This window comes from Barbatula barbatula (assembly GCF_947034865.1).
Source record: "Barbatula barbatula genome assembly, chromosome: 3".
NCBI classification, from domain to species: domain Eukaryota; kingdom Metazoa; phylum Chordata; class Actinopteri; order Cypriniformes; family Nemacheilidae; genus Barbatula; species Barbatula barbatula.
In genome coordinates this window covers 11,724,543-11,746,655 of record NC_136764.1, presented here as the reverse complement: position 1 = coordinate 11,746,655, position 22,113 = coordinate 11,724,543, and the positions used below count along the sequence as shown (strand labels likewise).

General features: G+C 39.4%; 1 protein-coding gene across 4 annotated transcripts in view; it reads right to left on the bottom strand.

Annotated features, from left to right (window-relative positions):
- Positions 1–1,597: 1,597 nt before the first annotated feature.
- spsb4a (splA/ryanodine receptor domain and SOCS box containing 4a) overlaps positions 1,598–22,113 on the bottom strand; it is a 53,418-nt gene continuing 32,902 nt past the window's right edge. For 2 of the 4 annotated variants that reach the window (XM_079452629.1, XM_079452628.1), the window contains exon 3: positions 1,603–2,758. In XM_079452629.1, the coding sequence (XP_079308755.1) occupies positions 2,631–2,758 (128 nt within the window). In that variant the 3' untranslated portion in view covers positions 1,603–2,630. Of the gene's footprint in view, positions 2,759–22,113 lie in introns of all 4 variants that reach the window. The other 2 variants (XR_013786424.1, XM_079452627.1) reach the window with 2 other exon arrangements.

Sequence of the window (22,113 nt, the reverse complement as noted above, 5' to 3'; positions counted from 1 at the left end):
AATTAAATACTTTTGTGTTCTTCGGAAGAAAGAAAGTCACAAAGGTTTGAAATGACAATAGGGTGAGTAAATGATGACAGCATTTGTATTTGTGGGTGAACTATCACTTTTAATATAACATTAGGTTACATTGAAAAGCAGTTTTTTCATAAAAAAATAGTTTTTGAGGATTTTTCATAATCACTTTTCCATATTTGTCCCTCAAAAGAAAAATGTTGTACTCCTGCACTTCCTCTAATAGAAAATCGATTTCTAATGAACAAATCGCAGCCACCATGTTCTTTAGGTAAGGTAAACCCTTGTAGGCCAGGATGCACCTGTGTGGAAACTGAGGTCATTTAGGACACAAAGATCTTTTTCACCAATTGCCACGGCTCCCTATTTATACCCTCATTCGCTCTCTACCACACTGAACAGCCGCACACCCATATAGGGAAGGAAGCACATCAAGGCTGTCTAGCCAGCCTCCAAGGTCTCTCAGTGGTGAATGAGCTTCAGGCTTACCCTCTTATTTACACCCTTGTAAGTTAAGGAAATGACCGCTAGTCCATGTCTCCACAGCGTATGGAGAACCACACTGGGAGGAAATCAGTACAATACTCACTTCCAAGAGTTCCACAATAGCCAGCTAATGATGAAGGACGCAAACATAAACAACCGGTGATTCCCAAGACGTAAGCATTTGTACACAGACGTAGATGCTTCGGTCGTTCTCTTAAGACTGGAACACACTGAAACCTTTGTGTCAAGTTTGTAAATGATTTAAGACAAGATTTCAAAGAACGGAGGATTGGGAGGTTTCATTGTCCAATCTTGAACCACAAGCCAACGTCCTGCGTCGGAATTTAAGCAATGCTTTGATCAGAGCCCTATCTTTGGACCTGTGTTATTCAATTACAGCAGGAAAGAAGCAAGAATAAATAAGTCAATTTTCATGCTGGTGCGCGTGATGGTGTCTTGCCGTCTCGCATTGATTTCCAATACAATATTCCCAAACGTATCCAGATACACTAAACTAAAACAGGTCGTATCACGCTATTTGAAGTGAAGGCTCAAAAAATGCATTTCCCATTTTCTAAAAAAGCCGATTAAAGTTTGTTGATCTTAATGGAAGCGGCACAGATGCGACATGTTAGTCTCTCCGCAAAATTTATGCTCACTTAAGATTTTGACTGGAAATGGTGTTTTCAAGTTCGAACCAAAATGAAAATGTGGTTCTTGAGTAAACAGCTCCGTCATTAATTTCTGCGTTTATATTCCACTGGAAAACAATAACAGCATAGAGAATAAAAAAACAAGTGTAGGTACATAACTGAATGTCTGGGGAATTTAAGAAAGCACCTGAGATTAGCGTCTGCGTTTAAAATCCTCCCACGAATCTCAACAGAGCCGAGCGTGTGCAGAATGTTCCAGTTTGTCACAGATTTGGGTTAGATAACACTTTTCAAGCTCAGAGTGTGACAGAGAGCGAGAGAAACTGAGAGAAACAGACAGACAGCAAAAAGGTGAGAAGGAGTGGGACATTGGGAAAGGAGGGAACCCTCTGTGGGATGTTAGAAGCAATAAAGAGGTGTTATGTAAATAGGCCTTACTCTCTGTATGAATGCACTTCTTTTTATTCGATCCAGACAAAAATGTAAGCGAAATCCATCTCATTCACTTGGCTTTTATTCACATTTCAAATATGCTAATGCTAGCGAGATCTTTACATTCCACTGTGCCTCAGAAAACCAGATTTCTGTCTGAGCATCCAGGCAGAATAATAATATTATTCATTTTATAATAACAGCAGCATCCCAGTTTAAAATAGAAAGCCATATGTGATGAGTATGATAGTGTTCATCTATGTGCTTGCTCGCACGTTCTGCCCATTAAAGAAACTAGAACCTGATAAATAAAATTAAAGAGAAAGATCTCCATAGATCATCAACTAAAAAAATTCACACCAACAATAAAATCGAGGTACAAGTTCAGATAGAAAAAGTGACTCGAGCTCTCAGAGGAAGAACAAAAAAAATTAAAATGCGCATATGATTGTTGGTTGTATACAGTTTGTGCGTATGTACTGTATATGTGTGTCCATGGGAATGCACATCCATCCCAGGAAAAACGGGAAATGTCTGCTGTCGGCCCGTATATATTAATGTTCCCCGTTGTTCTTGTTTGCAGGTACTGGCACCTCTCAGGGTTGTCTGGACTGAGAAGTTGTCTCGGTGACCTCTCCTTTGAGCGTTGACTGTGCTCTGCAGGTTAAAATCCAGGAAAAGAGCGCAAGATTATTACTGTGAGATTTCAAAGGCATCCGAAGATAACTGTGCTTCTGAAACACCGCTCCCTGTTGTATTCTCCAGGGCGAAATGTACACGGCGGCGCTGAAGAGCCGCTGCACACCATCCAGTTTAATTTCAATAACACTGTTCTTCCTTGCTTCTTTCAAAGCCATCAATAATTTAAACAACTCATAAAGAGGAAAAATTTAAATAACTAAAACAAACAAATACAAAACCCTAAGATTCCACCAGTGAGCCACAATGTAAACATGTTTCCCTCATCCGCCTGATGGTGGCGTTACACTAGCACCTCAGGCGTCCTCCCTGTGTGTGTCCATCATGAGGGCCTGAGTTCTGCTCTCACTGGTACTGGAGGTAATTCTTCAAAGACTGGGGCAAAGGCAAGGTTTCAATCTCCTGCAGACGCTCACGTCCCAGAGCCAGCCGCGCTGCACGCCGACACAGGTCCATAAGAGGCAGAGGCTCCGCTGGAGAGAGGCCACAAGAAGAAAAGGAAATGTTAGTAATGTAATTACAAATCCGTATTCAGAATAGCTTCGGTCATTGTACTTTTTTACAGTGTATTTAAAGTCTCATTTGGTCTCGAAAGAAATTCTATCTTCAGTTTCATGTCAAACTAAACTGCTCCCCTATCCTGCTTTCCTGCCACCTCTCCGCTTTTCTCTCACAATAAAAATATAAAGCATAAATATAATTATAAAAAAAGAAAGTGGTGTTGGGTCTGATTCCCGTATTGATAAAATGTATACCTCAAATACACTGTACAAGCAGCTTTGGATAAAATCATCTGCCAAATGCATACATATAAACATTCTCCTAAGAAAGTAAATCATACCAAATATGTCAACTATTCCTTTAAAGACCCCAGTGTGTATCTAGTGTTTGCATGCGTGTCTGCTCCATAAGCTGACAGAGCAGTTCAATAATGGATGGATCCTGCCACCAGAGCTCGGCATCCATCAACCAAGCTCCTGCATCGCAGAGCTGTGTGCCCCCACCCATTTGCTTCCACTCTGGCCAAGATCTCATACTAACACACAAAAACAGCCATTAGGTCTTTATCGGGACTTTATCCGATATATAATCGGATCGCAGAGCGACCGGCATCTGGCAATCTGGCGCAAGCGACTGGTTGATGGTTACCATCAAGTATGTAAGGCTAACAATCAGAAGAAGAACAGTTATTACAGTCCAGCTTGCATGTAGACATCCACATTGAATATTTATAGCTGTGATCGAGTCCCACACAGAACATGTCGTGAGATGCGTTTTCCTTCATCCTGGCACGCTCAACTAAAGAAGTATTGTAATATCTGTTCACAAAATGAAACAATGCCTCCCCATGGAGAAAAAATAAAACGCCCTGCGAGAAAGAAATGTTTTTTGGATGGATAGGCTTTTTTCCCTTGCAATTTTACATTACACTCTACAGTGCTTCAGCACATCATTGTAAATTGTTCTTGAGGTGTACAGTACTGAAAAAAATCATAAGACAAAGTTCAGAGTGTTGCTGTACTATTTACTCAATAAATACATAAATGCACATTCATTTTTAACATTAATTGAAATAATAAATAATTTATGTAAGAAGAAAGAGACCTCAGCGATACAAGAGCTATTAAACTAGCACGTATATAAAGGAAATGGGTTGCTTGGGACAACAGACAATTTTACAGTTTACTCATTATAAAATAATATTTGACTGCACAGTGCCATGACGGTGTAATAAAGAAATTATACGTCTCACACAACACGACCATTAAAATTATGTATTATCCTGCAACTACACATAATGAAAATCCTATACACTTAATCACGTAAAAGTCACGTTTTATCTTATCTTAAGTGCACTGACCAGATAGCACATGCACATCTGATGAAGCTGTACATGGTGGGCAGCGTTTGGGAGATAAGAGGAGGGTCAGGAAGAGACGACTAACAGTGGGGGTCATACTTCTACCACAGTAAATCTACATTTTTCATTCCCGGCCTACGTGTGAACACGTTCGCCGACGTGCTCAAGGTCTGCCTGAAGTCTTCAGTAATCACATAACACATCGTAATTCGGTGAAATACACAACACACGCGGTGACCTGTCATTGCTTGTGATTCTCAGGCTGCTTCTCGTCGCTGCTCAATCACATTAGGGCGCTGCATACAAGTCGCTTATGGCAACAAATCAAATTGAAGTGATTTATATGCAATAAATCAGATTACAAGGTTCCGATATGTCAATGTGATCCAGTTGCGTGCGTTATCAAACTCTCAGACCGGGATAATAAAATGACTGATGAAACAGACTACTGCTCATATTTCACTTCCAAAATTAAAAGAAAACATTTGAATGTTTTGGCATGAAAAGGAAATAAAGCACATTAAATGTTCATTTACTATCTGATATACAGTACAGTAATGAGATAATGAAAATAATGTGGCAATGCAAAAAAGATGTTTATCAGATCATTTTAGAAAATATATTTATATACTTTTATTCTTTGTGTAAAATGGGACCAGGACACGTCTATGAATCATTCTTGGGCAGGAACATGATTATAATTTCCTATCTATAAGGTTATTCTGACAAAATAAGTAAATGAAGACGTAACTGATAGTTCAAAATGGCATATATACATTTACTAATCTTTGTCCTTCAGCCTAAAACTAAGACGACACACCAGATGGACAAATTACCCTTAAGGGATACACTGGGAAAAAAGTGGTGCAAAGTCATCTACGGTCAGACAGTCAACTGGTCATTGGCTCACCCAAAGATATTTTAAAACCACAATCTGAACAATACAAGAAACGAGCTAACTGACGCTCGATGGACCTAAACATATTATGTTATTGAAAGGTCACATTAAAACCTTTTTACCATGTATTTTACAGAATACTCCTACAATACGTGCGTATTCACATTTGGACATTGCTAGTAGTCAAATTAAACAGACTTGACCACAGGACCAACACTCATGAATTAAGTAACTGATATTTGTGATGTCATGACTGATGGTTGTGGATGCACCAATGGGGTATTTGCACACGGGGCGATGACGTACTTCTGCTAAAATCTCAGCCAGCAAAGCCATGTTCATAGAGCTGTGGTAATTTTTCCCTGAGTGCTAAATCAAGTGTTTGATAAGAAAACAATAGAATTTCAGCAAACGGACAGCACTACAGCTGAGCATTGCTGCGTTCCTCTGTGATCAGTAAGTGCAAAAGTTTACTTGGCTTTTAATTTGGGCACGTAGTTTGAAACGGATAGCCTACAGCGCTTCTCCTTTTTGGTTGTCGATGTGTAATGTAGTGTTTGGATAATTTGATTCAATATGTTGACCGTAATCCTACCTGCATCTTGAAGCGACCGACTGAAATATGCTATTGTACCCTACGGACGCTACGTGCGCTGGATCTAACAGACCTGTCTGAGATTTTACCCCATATTCCAGTTCATTTTCTGTACTTGCAGCTCACAAGCGCACAGTCGAGTCTTAACAGTCGTTTGACAAATCATCAAGTTCCATCTCTTGCACATCACTGACTCCACCATTAGTCCCTTATAAATGAGCTGAGAGAGAACTATATCCATTTCTGTCCTACACTTTCATGTTCATTATTACTGATCCAATAAGCAACAGGATTCATATGGTAAATATCAAATCGGGTACATTTTGCAAAACCAAATTAATTCCCCCTTCCTTCTCAGCGGCGGCGGGCAACCTCACAGAGGGGGTTGAGACTCAAGGCTTTTGAGGTGAGACCCTGAACCTTCTAGAAAAAGCTTCAGGCCACAGAAATAAGCCACAAAGATCAAACTCTGCAGTATAATTCAATCAAATCATTGTGAACTCATTAACGTCTGCTGGTGATTAATTGAAAGATCTGCAGCGGTCACGTCAAGTCTGCGATCCGCCCACAGACTGAGAGATAGTACACAAGCTATCATTACGGCTTAATGGCTAAATCAAAGATCAGCAGCAATGGCTGTTTAGACTCACTCTGTTGTGGGTTTGTGTTGTGGTTACATAATCATCCCACTATGAATGATTCTCTATTAACATCGGATCTGTAAAGATCATATAAATGTGGACTGATCAAAACAGCTGAATAATGCGTAGTTCAGAGTTTAGTTCATCATGTTAATACCAACCTGTGATGGACTTAAAAGCCGTTGTGACTGCAGAAATAATGAAGACATGAAATGTCCTTGAAAGAGGTGACTCACAAAACTCACATTGATTAATGATTCAATTATGTAACAGGGGATTTTACTGTACTTAGCCGGTTCAAGTATTTGACTAAACCTAATGCTTGTGTTACTTCAGAACATGACGTTTATTTAATGGGCTGAAGAACAGCTGAACATGCATGTTTAATTGATTCCGCGTGTGTCTGTAAGTGGTTTTATATGATACATGAAACTGTGTTGTACATTATCTAAGCCAGTAGTTCTCTCCAGGGGGGGAGAAGAGGTACTGCAGGTGGGGCGCACATCGTTTCCCGAAACCCCGACCTTAGGAACTCGATCGGGAATGCACCGTGGTACGCGATTGCATATTGACGGAGGGCAATGTTCCGTCTGAAGCTGCAAACGTGAGCGGCCGCACAGACTCATTGAAGGCCCAACGCAGTGCAATTTTAAGCTGCTCAGAAAAGCTTAATATCATCAAATTAGGCCCGCTGTTTAAAGCTGTTCACATTTAAAGATGTAAAGTGCTATTTTCGAGCGGCAAATGACAACACCCCATATCGCCAACATATTTTTACATTATCTTCTATATCCTCAATGTACAGTATGGGGGGGGCGCCAGTTTGTTAAATGGGTTTACAGGGGCGCACGACCATGAAAAGGTTGAGAACCACTGATCTAAGCTGTATAATAGAAGAGAAAGAACTGATGATCAGATTGAAACATGTGTTGTACACATTGGCCCTGATCCATGAATATGATGCAGGGCAAAACAATGAATGTGTCTGAAATCGATGCCAGGATAATTCTGCTATGGAAACCTTATGCCTTCATTGAAAACCTACTCCATTTACCTGTGAATGTCAAATGACCTTTTATATTTGCCAGAATATGCATACAATCAGATCACACATTAGTTGCGGTATCTACTGTATCCCATAATGCAATGCAATGCGACAAGGAATAGAAAAAATATTATAATTTTTTAACATCTCATTACAGGACTACCAAAGTTAAGATATTTTTAAACAAAAAGTGGATAAAAATGCAAAACAACCATAATTCTGAGGCACCTGGATGTCACCTGCCGTTTTAGACAGGTCACCACAACAATGTAGAATACAACAGTTTCCAGCTCTCATCTTCACTGCATAATGTTATAAATACTAGTTAAAACAGTATGCAGCATGCAGAATATACTATGCATTAAACCGAACACTAGTAAAGCATTTTAAGTATACACTGCAAAAAATCATTTATTGTTTTCAAGAATAATATCTTAAAATTCCAAATCAAGATACATCTACTTGAGATACAAAATGAACGTAGTAAATGTAAAATATCTTTCGATGGGGTAGAAAAAATGTACTTATTTCAAGTTTTTTTTCTTACCCTGTTAACAGATTGGTTACTGTGTTCTTGTTTGGTAAATAAAAACTATTTTTTAAAGCAAAACTGATTCAAGATCCTGGACGAAAAGGAAAAAATACTTAGCAAGAAAAAATTTTTTTGCAGTGTAACAGCCGCTTACAGAGCAGACCAGCCCTTAAAATACAGGTATTGACTAATCTATTAACTAATATTTTTGTATCTCATGTATATTTCCGCCCATTTTGTCCTCTGGAAAAGCTTGAAAAGGTCATCAGAGGTGCAGTGTACATGAGATGGTCCTTGTAAGTCTCAATCTTTCCAACAGCTCCCTTAAGACTGTAAAAATCTACACAGTAAGGTCAGTGTGCCTGCAGCTTTGAAAGACACGTGCTCTCTATGGGCAGAGTCCACGGCACAATGAACATATTACTCAACATACAGACCAATGCATAAGCCACATGACAACTGAGGTATTATGTTTCAATTAGTTGAATTAATGAACCAACAGACAAATTCACTGCAACTGCTGATGACGCTGTGGGGAATTAACATTAGCTCAAAGAAATTCAAATGTTTCATGGTTTCCCTCAGAGAGATGTACACCTGAATTTTCTGGAACATTATTAGACAACTATACACAGCCTTTTTACATTTCTTCAAAGCAAGAGATATTTTTAGCAGCTGCACTGAGATATTCCAATTAAAACTAAACCGTAGTATATTGTGCCTGTCTTACATTGTAAATCCAAAATCATTGTTGATCTGATAATGTAATACATTTTCTTTATTACCAATTGCAATGTCACAAACAAACCACGCCTCCATCTACGTGCTGAATGACCCACATACTCAGCAAAATGGACTGTAGCTGAATATCGATTGTGGCAAATGCCAGGTGCCAATCCCCAGTCTTGTTCTCTGGGTCCCTTCACAGTTCAAGGCTCAAAACTGGGCCAGAGATTGCAAGAGATTAAAATTGGTGAGTGGCCGAATGGATACAACAGGATTTGGGGAAACCAGGTAAACAGCTTTGTCATGATGACAGGAGCCTGCAGAGGGCAGGGCACAAGGGAAGGGAAGCTCTCTTACAGGAACGGATGGTTTCATAATAGACAGATTTATCATGTGCTGGACCGGCACTCCGATGAGCCACTTCTTGGGTCCCCTGTTCGATAACCAGACACGTAATGAAGGCACACTCAGAAAACAGGCAATTTTTACCAGTTTATGGACATGTTTAAAATGAGGTGTCAAAGCACTGCATCCTAATGCAGGGCCTTATGCACTTTATATTCACAACTTTAATCAAAGACATACATACACGTTACAAAGCAGCCAAGGCACACACAAACTAAAACACCCGCACAAACACACATGAGCCTGACACACACCATTGCCCACAAATTCCCAGCAGCACTTAGACGTTGGAGGCACAAGCATATATTTCCAAGTATCCTATGAGAAGCAAGGAAACAGATTTAAAGACACAGACATCAAACACATCCCACGATTTACGCACAAGGTTTTGTATGCAGATAATAGCAGTGAGACATATAAGGGCCATTTGGAGGTAATTTAGGTGATCTGTTAAGCTTTGATCCTAGCATAACTTCTGAAAAGTCCATTAATGAAAGAGTAAAATTAAGTGTAATGGATCAAGCAGAAGTAGATCACAGCATCTGAAGTCCTCAGGCTAATCTAAAACAATTAGCATGAAGGCTCGCGACAGCCATAATTCACAACATCAAATGTTCGGAAATAGCGAAGCGTTAATATGGCCCACCAGGTGAATTGACTTTTAGACATTCTGATAATAGTCAATTTGAGACATTAATGAGTCACTACATGCTAATGTCTGCCGCAGGTGATGAATCACAGGGTCGCAGCGGGAATTGCAGGCGGGTTCTTTATGGACGCTGTGGGCTACGAACGAAAAGAACCAACCGCAAATTCAAAGCTCCAACACTTATTAATCTATCTAACTCAGGGGATGCTGAATGATTCAGATATTAATGCAGCTCCAAACTCATTAACATTTACAATTCTATTTCTTTCTTTCAGAGGCGGGAGGGCTAACTTAAAATAGCATGCCTCTCCAAGCAACAAAGGTGAGCGTGGGACACCTGCTGTGTGCGAGCTCAAAGGGAGTGAGATTGATTTGTGTTTGTTTGATTTTGGCTGAGTATAGGGATCAGACCGTGGGTCACCTTCGGTAGATTATGATTGTGCCGGGTCTGTCAGTTTCACTGCGGGAATAATATGTCTGAGGAATTTAGGAAACATGGCATCTACTACCAGCCTTCAACATTTCTCAACGTCTTCCTTCAACAGCCCTGCAATACCCAAATCCCTGTGGGAATTTATGGGAGTCTAACAGTATAGGGTCTCGAGAGGAAGGATTTTTCTGCTGGCCCAGTCTATTAGATTATGTTCAAATCATATTTACTTGTATAGCACTTTTCATAATTTTGCAATGCTTACAGTAAATATCAACCTGGGTGGCTAATCGGTATGAATTTGTACGTTGTGAATCGTACAATAAGGCATAAAAATAAAGAAAATAAGCAATACTGAAGCTTCATCCCTAACCCCGCCCCTAAACCTAACGTCACTTGTGCGAAAGCAAATCGTACAAAATGTATGAATGAAATTGTACGAATTCATACAAATTAGCCAAAATTTACAAACTGTACAAAAATGTACAAATGCTATTATACAAATTCATACAAATTAGCCAAATCCAAAAATAGTTACGTTTTTACTGTGATGTTGTGTTGGTAAAAACATATTAATACAGTACTGCCAAAAAGAAAATAAATATCTAAAATAAATAGCATTATTGCAAATTAGTTTTAAAATGCAAAATAATGACGTATTTGTTTGTTAGACCTTATTAACAAAGTATGTGTATCAGTAATTTTTAAAGATGTATATTAGCGATGTAAACAGTAAGAACAGTAAACTAATCTATGCAGTTATAATCGGTTTCAAACCATAAAGCTAGAACACAAAATAATTATGTGTTCATTTGTAAGACCATATTTATCATGTCTATCAGTATTTTTTTAAGATGTATATTAGCAATATAAACTGTAAGAAAAGTAAACTAATCTATGAAATTGGTAAAAATCGGATTAAAAACATAAAGATGACTCAAGTGATCACAACCACATCAAATTTAACCATTTCAAGAAATAGGCATAGGTATTGATGATCTATCATTACATATCTATCTATTGATAACAATTAACAACACATTGCTTTTGTTATCCTTTATTTCACTGTATTTCATTCTTTTATAAGAGTCCTCCTATGTCACCCTGCCCAGGGATTCCCTAGGGTCCTAGTGCATGCGCACTTTTCAAAACAACAATTGGATGGATATACACTCACCTAAAGGATTATTAGGAACACCATACTAATACTGTGTTTGACCCCCCTTTCGCCTTCAGAACTGCCTTAATTCTATGTGGCACTGATTCAACAAGCTGCTGAAAGCATTCTTTAGAAATGTTGGCCCATATTGATAGGATAGCATCTTGCAGTTGATGGAGATTTATGGGATGCACATCGAGGGCACGAAGCTCCCGTTCCACAACATCCCAAAGATGCTCTATTGGGTTGAGGTCTGGTGACTGTGGGGGCCATTTTAGTACATTGAACTCATTGTCATGTTCAAGAAACCAATTTGAAGCTTTGTGACATTGGTGCATTATCCTGCTGGAAGTAGCCATCAGAGGATAGGTACATGGTGGTCATAAAGGGATGGACATGGTCAGAAACAATGCTCAGGTAGGCCGTCTCATTTAAACGATGCCCAATTGGCACTAAGGGGCCTAAAGTGTGCCGAGAAAACATCCCCCACACCATTACACCACCACCACCAGCCTGCACAGTGGTAACAAGGCATGATGGATCCATGTTCTCATTCTGTTTACGCCAAATTCTGCCTAATGGTAGACCGTTGGGCTTGTGATCAGAAGGTTGCCGGTTCTAATCTCAGTGCCAGCAGGTCATGACTGAAGGGCCCTTGAGCAAGGCACCTTACCCCTGATTGCTCTGCAGTAATGTGACACTAAAACTACTTGTAAGTCGCTTTGGATAAAAGTGTCTGCCAAATGAATAAATGTAAATGTAGTGGTGATGAGTGGTACCCGGTGGGGTCTTCTGCTGTTGTAGCCCATCCGCCTCAAGGTTGTGCGTGTTGTGGCTACACAAATGCTTTGCTGCATACCTCGGTTGTAACGTGTGGATATTTCAATCAAAGTTGCTCTTCTATCAGCTTGAATCAGTTGGCCCATTCTCATCTGACCTCTAGCATCAACAAGGCATTTTCGCCCACAGGACTGCCGCATATGGATGTTTTTACCTTTTCACACCATTCTTTGTAAACCCTAGAAATGGTTGTGCATGAAAATCCCAGTAACTGAGCAGATTGTGAAATACTCAGACCAGCCTGTCTGGCACCAACAACCATGCCACGCTCAAAAATGCCTAAATCACCTTTCTTTCCCATTCTGACATTCAGTTTGGAGTTCAGGAGATTGTCTTGACCAGGACCACACCCCTAAATGCATTGAAGCAACTGCCATGTGATTGGTTGATTAGATAATTTCATTGATGAGAAATTGAACAGGTGTTCCTAATAATCCTTTAGGCGAGTGAAGAATGCACTGGACGTTGCTTGCTTACTTTCATCAAAAGCTTGATGCATGTAAGTCTACATGATAATAAGTAACGATGCTTCTAACAACAGCAACTTTGCGATGCTGCTTGCAATTGATCGTTGGAGCAAAGGTTTTGAGAAACACTTAAATCGTTGAACTATGCTATGCTGGAATGACGGAACTTGCGACCATAGTTGGCCAACGATGCTTTTGGAAACACACCCCAAGATGAGGCGATTCTGTATGAAAGTCCAGAGCAGGCAACTCCAATGCCGGTATAATCGTCAGTTCGCCTCACCACCCACTCGAATGCCCATTCGTTATAAGAAATAGCATAAAGTACATAAATGTCAAACCAGCATCAGTTTTGACTTCAAACCTATAAAGAAGAATGAAACCAACGGATCGACCAGAAGGACACTGCCGTGACATGGCGGCTGCAGGATCACAGCTTTGATTACTGAAACTACGCCTTCTTCTTTGCGTAAACATTTGGGCCGTGTCATTGCAAACATTACCACAAACTGACGTCGAAATGTGGGGGGGTGATTGATCGAGGCGTTTTAGGCAGATCTGGAACAGACTTCTCTTTTAGTTAAGAGTAAATCATTTTGTGCAAAACTTTGAGTTTACTGACCTTGGACGTCTTCTACATGCACACTAAATCAAAAGCAAAACATGAAATCGCATTCAATCACCCCTTTAAAATATGGTTATATAAACACTGTTTCACCACTAGACTCGGGCCGTCCTTGAGCCCTGAACAGTCACTGATATTAATAACTGACCGCAAGGGACAATTTGTTTCCTGTTCTATTTTGCTGCATTTGTGTTTTTTCTGCACGATTAACTTCTGTAAACAACGTACGTCTAGAGAGAAAATCCTTAAGGCATTAAATGAGAATCAATACTGAAATAACCAAGGTTCTGCACGGATTCGTCCACTCAGAATGCTTCATTACCTCGCTTCCCTAAACACCGCAAGCAACACCGAACAATGGCAGTGACTGTGGATCATGAGTAAGAAAATGGCCAGCGTTTCAAGGAAGCATGCATAATGCAGCACTAATGCATGTTTTATGTGCTCGGTACACATGAAGACCCTTGTGAAATGGATGTGAGATGATCATCCAACCCTCATAGAAACTATGCACTGATCTTCAATTAGACTCTAACATCTACAGCGTTGAAGTATTAGCAAACAACATTATGAGACCAGTCACAGGACACAACAATGCACGTGACCTTAGTGTACAGGTATGCACAATTAAAAACGATAAGTGTTTGATAAGTGAAGCTAATGACGCATCTCGCGCAGGTGTACATGCTGTACTGAAGATGGTGTCTGGCACTCGGTACTCAGTGCTCAGCAGATGCATCAGACCAAATAATGGCCAATCAGCGAAAGCCCGCTGGCACCCTCAGACAAAGTCTGAGAAATATTAGACATAATAAATGAAGCAGCAAAATCTACAAAACCCAGACAAGCTGTCAAACTCTTACTTCTTTGACATTTAGAGGCACTCATTATGACAAATGGCCTCTCAAATCTTTAGGACAGCAGTGGCTTTAAGAACTCTGAGACCTGTGCTCTATGATGCACCCGCTCTGACGATTTTGGCGTGGAAGGAGAATGAACGTTATTTACTAAAAAAACATTTTGGCTCTCAAACTTTCTGAGTTTTCTAAAAAAGTCTGGCAAGCTGTAACAACATTCTTCAAAATCGTTTGTGTTCCAAGGGAGAAGGAAATAAAATGCGCTTGGAATGAATGAGGGAAAGCAATACATTTGGGTGAAGTATCTCTTTATAAGAAACAGAGTGTAGGCATTTACCCAAACAGCAGCAGAAACACAGACAGATCAGACGAAACAGTACAGTTTGCAAAAGTTTATCTTCACTTTAAAAATATATATTTGTCATGCTGCAGGAGTAATGAAATAACCTTCAAGATGGTGATTAAACATTTTACAAACTAAAAATATATTTTTGAAAGGACAGTCCTTTGTCTATTACAGTATCTTTCATTTGTAACGTCCTGTTTTTTTTTGCATGCCCTAATGATGAATAATCTCAACAAAGATTTAAAACCACAACATTTTTATAGCAGAGTTCTAAATCTTCTAAATTGTGCATTTTAATGTCAAGATTACTTAATAATTAATGTTAAAAATTTAACGAAGCACAGAGGAACTGGTTCTGTAGACCAATTATCATTAAACAACAATTTAGTTTGCAATAGGGCGAACCACAACGCTCATGCCAACGTTTTTCTTCAAAAACAAAGTTTCTTCTATAGTTTTGTGTACTGAATAGTGTACAGAAACGTTTCTAGTGAATAAAGCTCTTGAGGTGGTCATGCTGTTCTCTTGATATTCAAAAATGAAATGTATTTGTTATTTTCTTCTCTAAAGTGTACTTTATGTAACTCGTGACATTCACAGCACTCTAGTGACTTTATAACCATAACAAACATCTCACTTTCAGTCACTTCTACAGAACACAACGATTGTAAAAAACAGAACTTTGTTTTGGGCGGTTTTTATGATACCATAATCCAAATGTTCAGTGCTAAAATATGTAGTCTCTTTACTATTCTAACTATAGCTATCATAAAAACAACATATTTTACAGTGCAAGCTATAAACCCTAGGCCCCCTCATTTACATGTACTGCCCCTCAGATTTTTGATTGCTTAAAATAAAACAAAATACACGAACACTCCGCCTTGTCATGTAACAGGTAATAAACAGATACACAGATGCAACTTTTTATGTAAACTACAGTGAAATATTTTATGGATGTAAGACTACTACATGTAAAGCAAAAGGCATTATTTGCTTATGAAAGCAAGTAAACCTACTAACTTTATTTTAGAAGCTGTCAATATTTGTAAATATACACTTACAAGACAAATCTAAAATAAACTAAGGGTGGGTTGCCAGATGTTAACTTCCAGATGTGCTGATATTCAACAAAACTCTCTCGTTCATGTGAGACTGCCAAATGCACACAAAGAATGCAAATGTTCTATATTTACTCCCACACCTGATTTCAAACAGGTCCTAACGGTCTCACCCCCATTATGAAGCTGCTAACGGTGGGACAGGAGGGAACTGGAAGGAGTTCTGTGGGCAACACGTTACTGGGCAAAAATGCGTTTGATACGGACAGCGCCGTGGCACACAGACGATATCACAGCAGAGAGTCCGGGTGGGGAAATAATGTCCCTAAGCAGGAAAAAGTGTCACTACATAAAGCCCTGTCGCTGTGTGAGCAGGGACTCCACGTTATTCTTTTGGTCATTCCTAATGGCAATTTAGTGGCTCGGAGAGACCCATGCAGTGTGGAGGCATACCGTGAATGTGTTCACGCTGGGGGATCGACTGCATGACCGCAGCATACAGGACCACATCCTAGAGTCTGGGGAAGATCTGCGCTGGCTTTTGGAAAAAGTGCAGGTATAGGTATGTTATATGAATTAATATGGGTCTGTAATTTATATGCCAACATAAAAATATACTATATAAAATAATTATTTAAAGCACTGAAAAATATTGTTTGTTGTTATATGTTATATGAGGACAGGGCGGAATCAATAAAAGGATTACTTTATAACATCTTACATAATATAACGGATTATGAACCAGAGCTGTGATGTGCAATAATACAGCAAAACATACAGAGTCTTATGTAAAACTAACTCCCTCCAATCATTTTTTCCCAGTCAAAAATAAATGATGTCACAGACAAAACATCATCAGTGTTGTGTACTACTGTTCACTTATAGCATTTTGCCACAAACTTCTGATTTACCTCATCCCTGTTGCATATATAGTTTATCTTTCACCTTTGCCCTGTTTACTTAATATCATTCACCCAGCCTCCCTATCCACACCCCTCTCACATTAAAGTGCTTTAAAGTTAATGATGGCCATATCATCACAGCGCAGAGCTCTGATCAGTCACTTTAATTGATATGCAATTTGCAAGTCATCTTAATCTGAGGTGTTGAGTTTTTTTAATATGCTACTCGGGATGAGGCCGAATTCATTTAACAGATCAAAGCCAGGGAGAGAGATAGAGAGACACATTCTGCTTTCAAAGTGAAATTCCTTTTCCTCATCACAGGATGTCAAACATCATCTTGTTACGATGAGAGAGACATCGAAACAGCATCAGGCTAAAGATGCTTCATGTCTCACAGTCCTCAAAGACAGTCACGAACAACCTGCGGCCACAGATTCAGACACTCACCCGAGTTTGCATGCCAAATGTAAAGCCACGCAGTTAATATATACACACCCATAGACAATATTAAGATACCATTTCAGTTTTTTTTATTACGATTTCCAAAAACTGTAAAGAAAACAAGTTCATATTCCCTTTTAAGCAATGCAACAGTTATATTTGCACATGCTTGTAGGAAAAGTTCAAAATCTTAAATTCTTGTCATGCTCTCAGTCTTACACATTGCTGTTAGATGACTTTGTGTCTCTCCTGAGGTTTGATTTTGTCGAAAATCATAGGTACTGGACTGGTCACAATACATTTAGAAAAGCTGATTAAACTAAAATGTGCTCTTAATTTTTTACCGTGGTTGTATATTGTTTCTTTGCATTGGCTCACTGGCATTACTGTGTCAATCCTTCACGGTTTAGGTTTCGCACTACAAATGCATGAAGGTCAAATGCATTCAAACATCTAATACCGGGTATAAACAGGTTCTACAACTCTGACCTTGCGCAGATATGAGAGCACGGCTTTACTGATCCAGAAACATGTACTCTAAGTGAAAAGTCAATTTAGAGGTCTTTATTTCAGGGTTCTGTTACAGACAATGTGCCCATTAGACCAGGTGATCTACTGACCGCCTTTCCACCCACACGCCACTGATCCTGAACAACAGAACTGCCAGACCCAGTTAGCAAATGTACCAGAGCCAGACTGACATGCAGGGACATACTGTCACACACACACAAAGCTCATTGATGGCGTGCTGGATGTTGAAATGGAGCAACTGTGACGTTTATGACCTAAAAGCACCTTACTGAGAATGCCAAATAAGAAAGTCACTTATAATATGACATTTATTATAAGACTGGAAACCCAAAATATATCGGTTGCCTCTGGCTCATCTCATTTCTCAGTAGGATTCAAACTCTTCATTGCAATTTAATTGACATTAAGCACGGCCAATGCAAATGAGACTTAATAAGGCCTTCATTAGCCTTCGAACCTTTGTCATACCATAGCACTAGCTCTGCTCAAAAGCACTTTCAAGTTGGCAGAATTAACATCACAACAGCCTCGCCAACCAATACAGTCTTATTAGAGAAGACCGCGAGGTTGTCTGTTCACTGGCTTAAATACAGACAACATACAGTGACTATGCAAAGCAATCAGAAGATGCTAAAAGGACGACAGCTGAAAGGAGAAGCTCGCATGGATTTGAGATCATGCAGCGCAGGAGGAATTCGGACGAAAAATAATCGATAGATCAGTATGGTGAGATGCAAGAGAGAAAGAGAGAGAGAGAGAAAGTGAGACTGGCGCCCACTGGTAAAGTGACCCGAGGAAATCATATCTGTGCACTTTAAAGCACTCCAATAGAGTTAAGCGCCTACACAACAGATTTTGTGCTATTCAGAGAACGTTAAGAATCTATTGATTTCAATGAGGATTAAAGGGAAGGCGCTGTGAAAGCGATGCCGTCATGTGACCGAAAGTTTTTTTTCTTTAAAAATAAAAAAAAATGCTTTCTCTGTTGTGCAAGAGCCTCTTATGTTGTTCCAGACTCTTATGACTTTCTTTGTTCTGTTGAAGACAAAAGGACATGTTCGGCAGTATGTAATAGGAACTGAAAGAGTCAGCCTCTAATTGTTGCACTATATGGCACAAAGCGCAGCGTAAATCAGAGTCTGTCAGCTTGAACAAACTGACTTTGTGTTCTATTGGAAAAATCAGAAAGTCATGCAGAAACTTGAGGGTGTGTAAATACTGATAAAACTCTTGAGATGGAAAATCATTTGTGGCATGAACAGGGCTCCACATTAACACTTGTCGGGGACAAGTGAATGTTTTGTATTGGCAAGTGAGAGAGAATTTTACTTGCCTGACAGGACAAAATAATAACAGTGCTATAAAAAAATCGGTCTGTGCTAAGTACATAAGACAGATGTTTGTGTGAATTGCGTTCGTCCTGGTTGTCACACGTGTTAGTGTGTGACAATAATCAATGGCGCAGCGCATTGAGTCCATATAACTAGATATGGATGCGGAATCTTATTATTTAAAAATGCCAACGGCTGTTCTGCATGTCTGAGTGAATGAGGTGCACAGTTTAACATACTACACGGGTGATGGTCGACAATTTGTCTGCGTCTGCAATGTATGAAAATTATTACCACATGAACTTCATCTCCAGAGTTGCTCTTGCATTTTACTGTTTGAGTAAAGCTATCGTCAAGCACACACTAAAACTCAACTTCTCAACTCAGTCTTCCGGACACCCGTTAAAAAAGAGGTCCCGTTAAGTATTTGCTAAAGGTAAATTGTAATACCCTTGTACTATATTGATCAACTGTAGTAGACACTGTAGTATACTATGGTAAGGTTAAAAAAACTTTAGAATCTAGGAATTTAAATGCAGCTTACTATAGTAAACAACACTATAATACAAGTTACTTCTGTAATTTATGTGGACAATTATACCTCTACTGTATAGTAAACATTTGTTATAACATTGAAATAAAATTTAGGTAAACTTAAAATTATATGTCCCTAATTTATCAATCTATATGTAACATTAATGTCATTTGTTATTTATGTGATGAACTACACTTGCATATTTTTAATGATGACAACAGACGTTTCATACTTGTGCTACAACAACTTTAAGCCTCTGTACCACTAGATGTACAGCCCTGACACTAATAATAATAATTACTGCTTGCCTTTTTTTCTATAGTAATCATGGAGACTAGAGCATTAACAAATTTAGGTGGCCATGAGGTAAAAATCATATAAAGCAAACTTGACCAATCAGGATCCATGACAAATATATATTGACACTTCAATTAAAAAACATTTTTTTATCTTTGGACAAGTAATATTAGTACTCGGGCGAATGACAACCACATGACAATGCATAATGTCAAGCCCTGCATGGAACTGTCGACTTGAATGTCCAGAATTAAAAGGATAGTTCAACCAAAAAAGAAAATGTTGTCATCATTTACTCACTCTCTTGTCAGACTGCATGACTCTTTCTTCTGCAGAACACGAAAGAATATATTTCGAAGAAAGTTGGTAACTGAACAGCGGCAGAACCCATTCACTTGCATTGGTTTTGTGTACACCAGAAGCGAATGGGTGCAGCATAATGCTTGTTGCATGCTTCATCTGTCAATTCCCACATTTGTTCACAAGCAGATCTTGACCTTTCCAATATGGTAGTCACGCTGATGTATTACGGTCATTAGCGGTGTCCAGGTATTCCATATCTATGCATCTCATCATTACCAGGTCAGAGGAAGATGGTAAAACATTTTTAAAGGTTGCAACCCACACACACAGAAACGCAATGTGCAATGCAAGGGCAAGCCTGTATCTTAAGATTGCGGATAATAACGCTTAACATAATCCAAACGTCTACATGTGTGCGGTCACCCAATCCTCTCATTTGTGTGGTCAGGCTTACTGCTGGATGAGGTTGAAGAACAGTGCAGAAGCAGTGGGAAGACTTATTAACAGAGCACATTCTGCTTCCACAGCTCAATCACTTAACATACTCTCGCTCTCTGTTCGCTCCGTCTCTGTCAGGGACTGAATGATGTCTGTTTCCACGGAAACTCCTTTAGGCAATTAGGTGTGCAAATATTGCAGAGTGGTTTGGAAAGGACAGAACGTGCCGCAAGATTGGGGTGGGGAGAGAACAAAAGGAACAAAAGAGTAGATTTATGAATGGATGGCTTGGGTACATCGGCTACTTTGGGGTTAACCTTCAGACTAAATGTAATGCTAAAACTCAGTTTGTGTAGTGTTATCTAAACAGAGTGTAATTTTGGAGATAATCGTGACCGTTCATTAGTGTAAAAAGTCCCCAGTCCTGTGTTGGAGGTGTGGACAAAACGTGCATATAAAGCGACACGCCATTGGGTTTGGTATAAAAAGTGCCAACAATACACAGAACAAACAGCTTCTGTCTGCGCTTTGTTTTTCCACAAAAATAAGCCTTCTGGGAGATTACCCAAGATGCTTAGTAAGCCAACGGCGCTTTGTGAAGTTTTTGTGGAGCGTGCTCAGGAGGGAAAGTCACACAACACGAACGTACGCACACAGAGAAACGCAAGATCAGCTTTTTTTATTGGCAAGCCTCATTTCAACATATTACGTGCTTACGGGTTTGAAGCTCGGGTGCCCTATCACGCAGTGATGGTGGAGTAATGATATGCTTTAATAACACTCTTGATATCTGTCATTTCAGGATAGAGAAAGACATCTAGGCACCAACAACGGCAAGACCGGGCAGCTTGTCAACATCGTCTCAGCGAAAAACAACATTCAACAGTTCTTTCTTATGGCATTACGGAGGCATTCTGCCTATGTGCTTAACCTTTCCTTGACTTCACAGCGTGTGTGCGATTGTTGTACTTTAAAGATGAATGTAACAGCTGTGGATGAGGCATCAGCCGTATGGTGTTAGATGAAACTTGATCTGGCAAACTAATCCTCTAATGACCAGCTCACATTTAACACAAAGCCAAGTCGTTTGTCCTGAAAGAAGGATTTTCACTTTGTCTTTAAATATATATATCCATCTGGTTCTTCGCATTTTACCCCAGGTGCTTTCCTTCCCTCCACTCCCAGTATCAGATGGAATTGTGGATAGACTTTCACAAGCGAAAAACAGAGGTGCATACGATATATGGGTTCGTATGTGACATAGCAGCCGTCCCTGCCCATGCACTGACTGACAGATGCTGATGGGCCAATTAAAACGCATGGCAGGATGTCACTAACTCCCTTAACCAAATGCTAATTTCCAACAAGACTCTGGATTAACACACAAAATCTGAGCCATCTGCTGTCATCTACCGATTAGAGACAGACAAGAAGAATAAACAGACATACTAACAAAACATACAAACACAAAGGGCATTGGGCATATTACTCATTATGAAAAATAGTAGATTAGTGTGGCCAATAGTATATTAAAAATAGTATGCTAAAGGCCTGGATTTCATATATTTTTAATCTATGAACAATAAAACTGCATAAATAATGTTTTTTGGATTACAAGGCCTTTTTGTGTAAAAATGTATAAACTATCACAAATGAAGTACATACTTTTTAACACATAGGATAAGTATGTAAATTGGGATGTGGCCCGAAGTGCAGTGGAATGGACTAATATCAGGAAATTGGAAATCTTAAAGGGACAGGTGACCCCAAAAAATATCATCATTTACTAACCCTTGAGTTGTTCCAAATCTGTATAAATGTCTTTGTTTTAATGAAAACAGAGCAATAACTTGTAACAGTTCTCGGCCACACTTTTGACTACCATAGTAGGAAAAATTACAATGATAGTC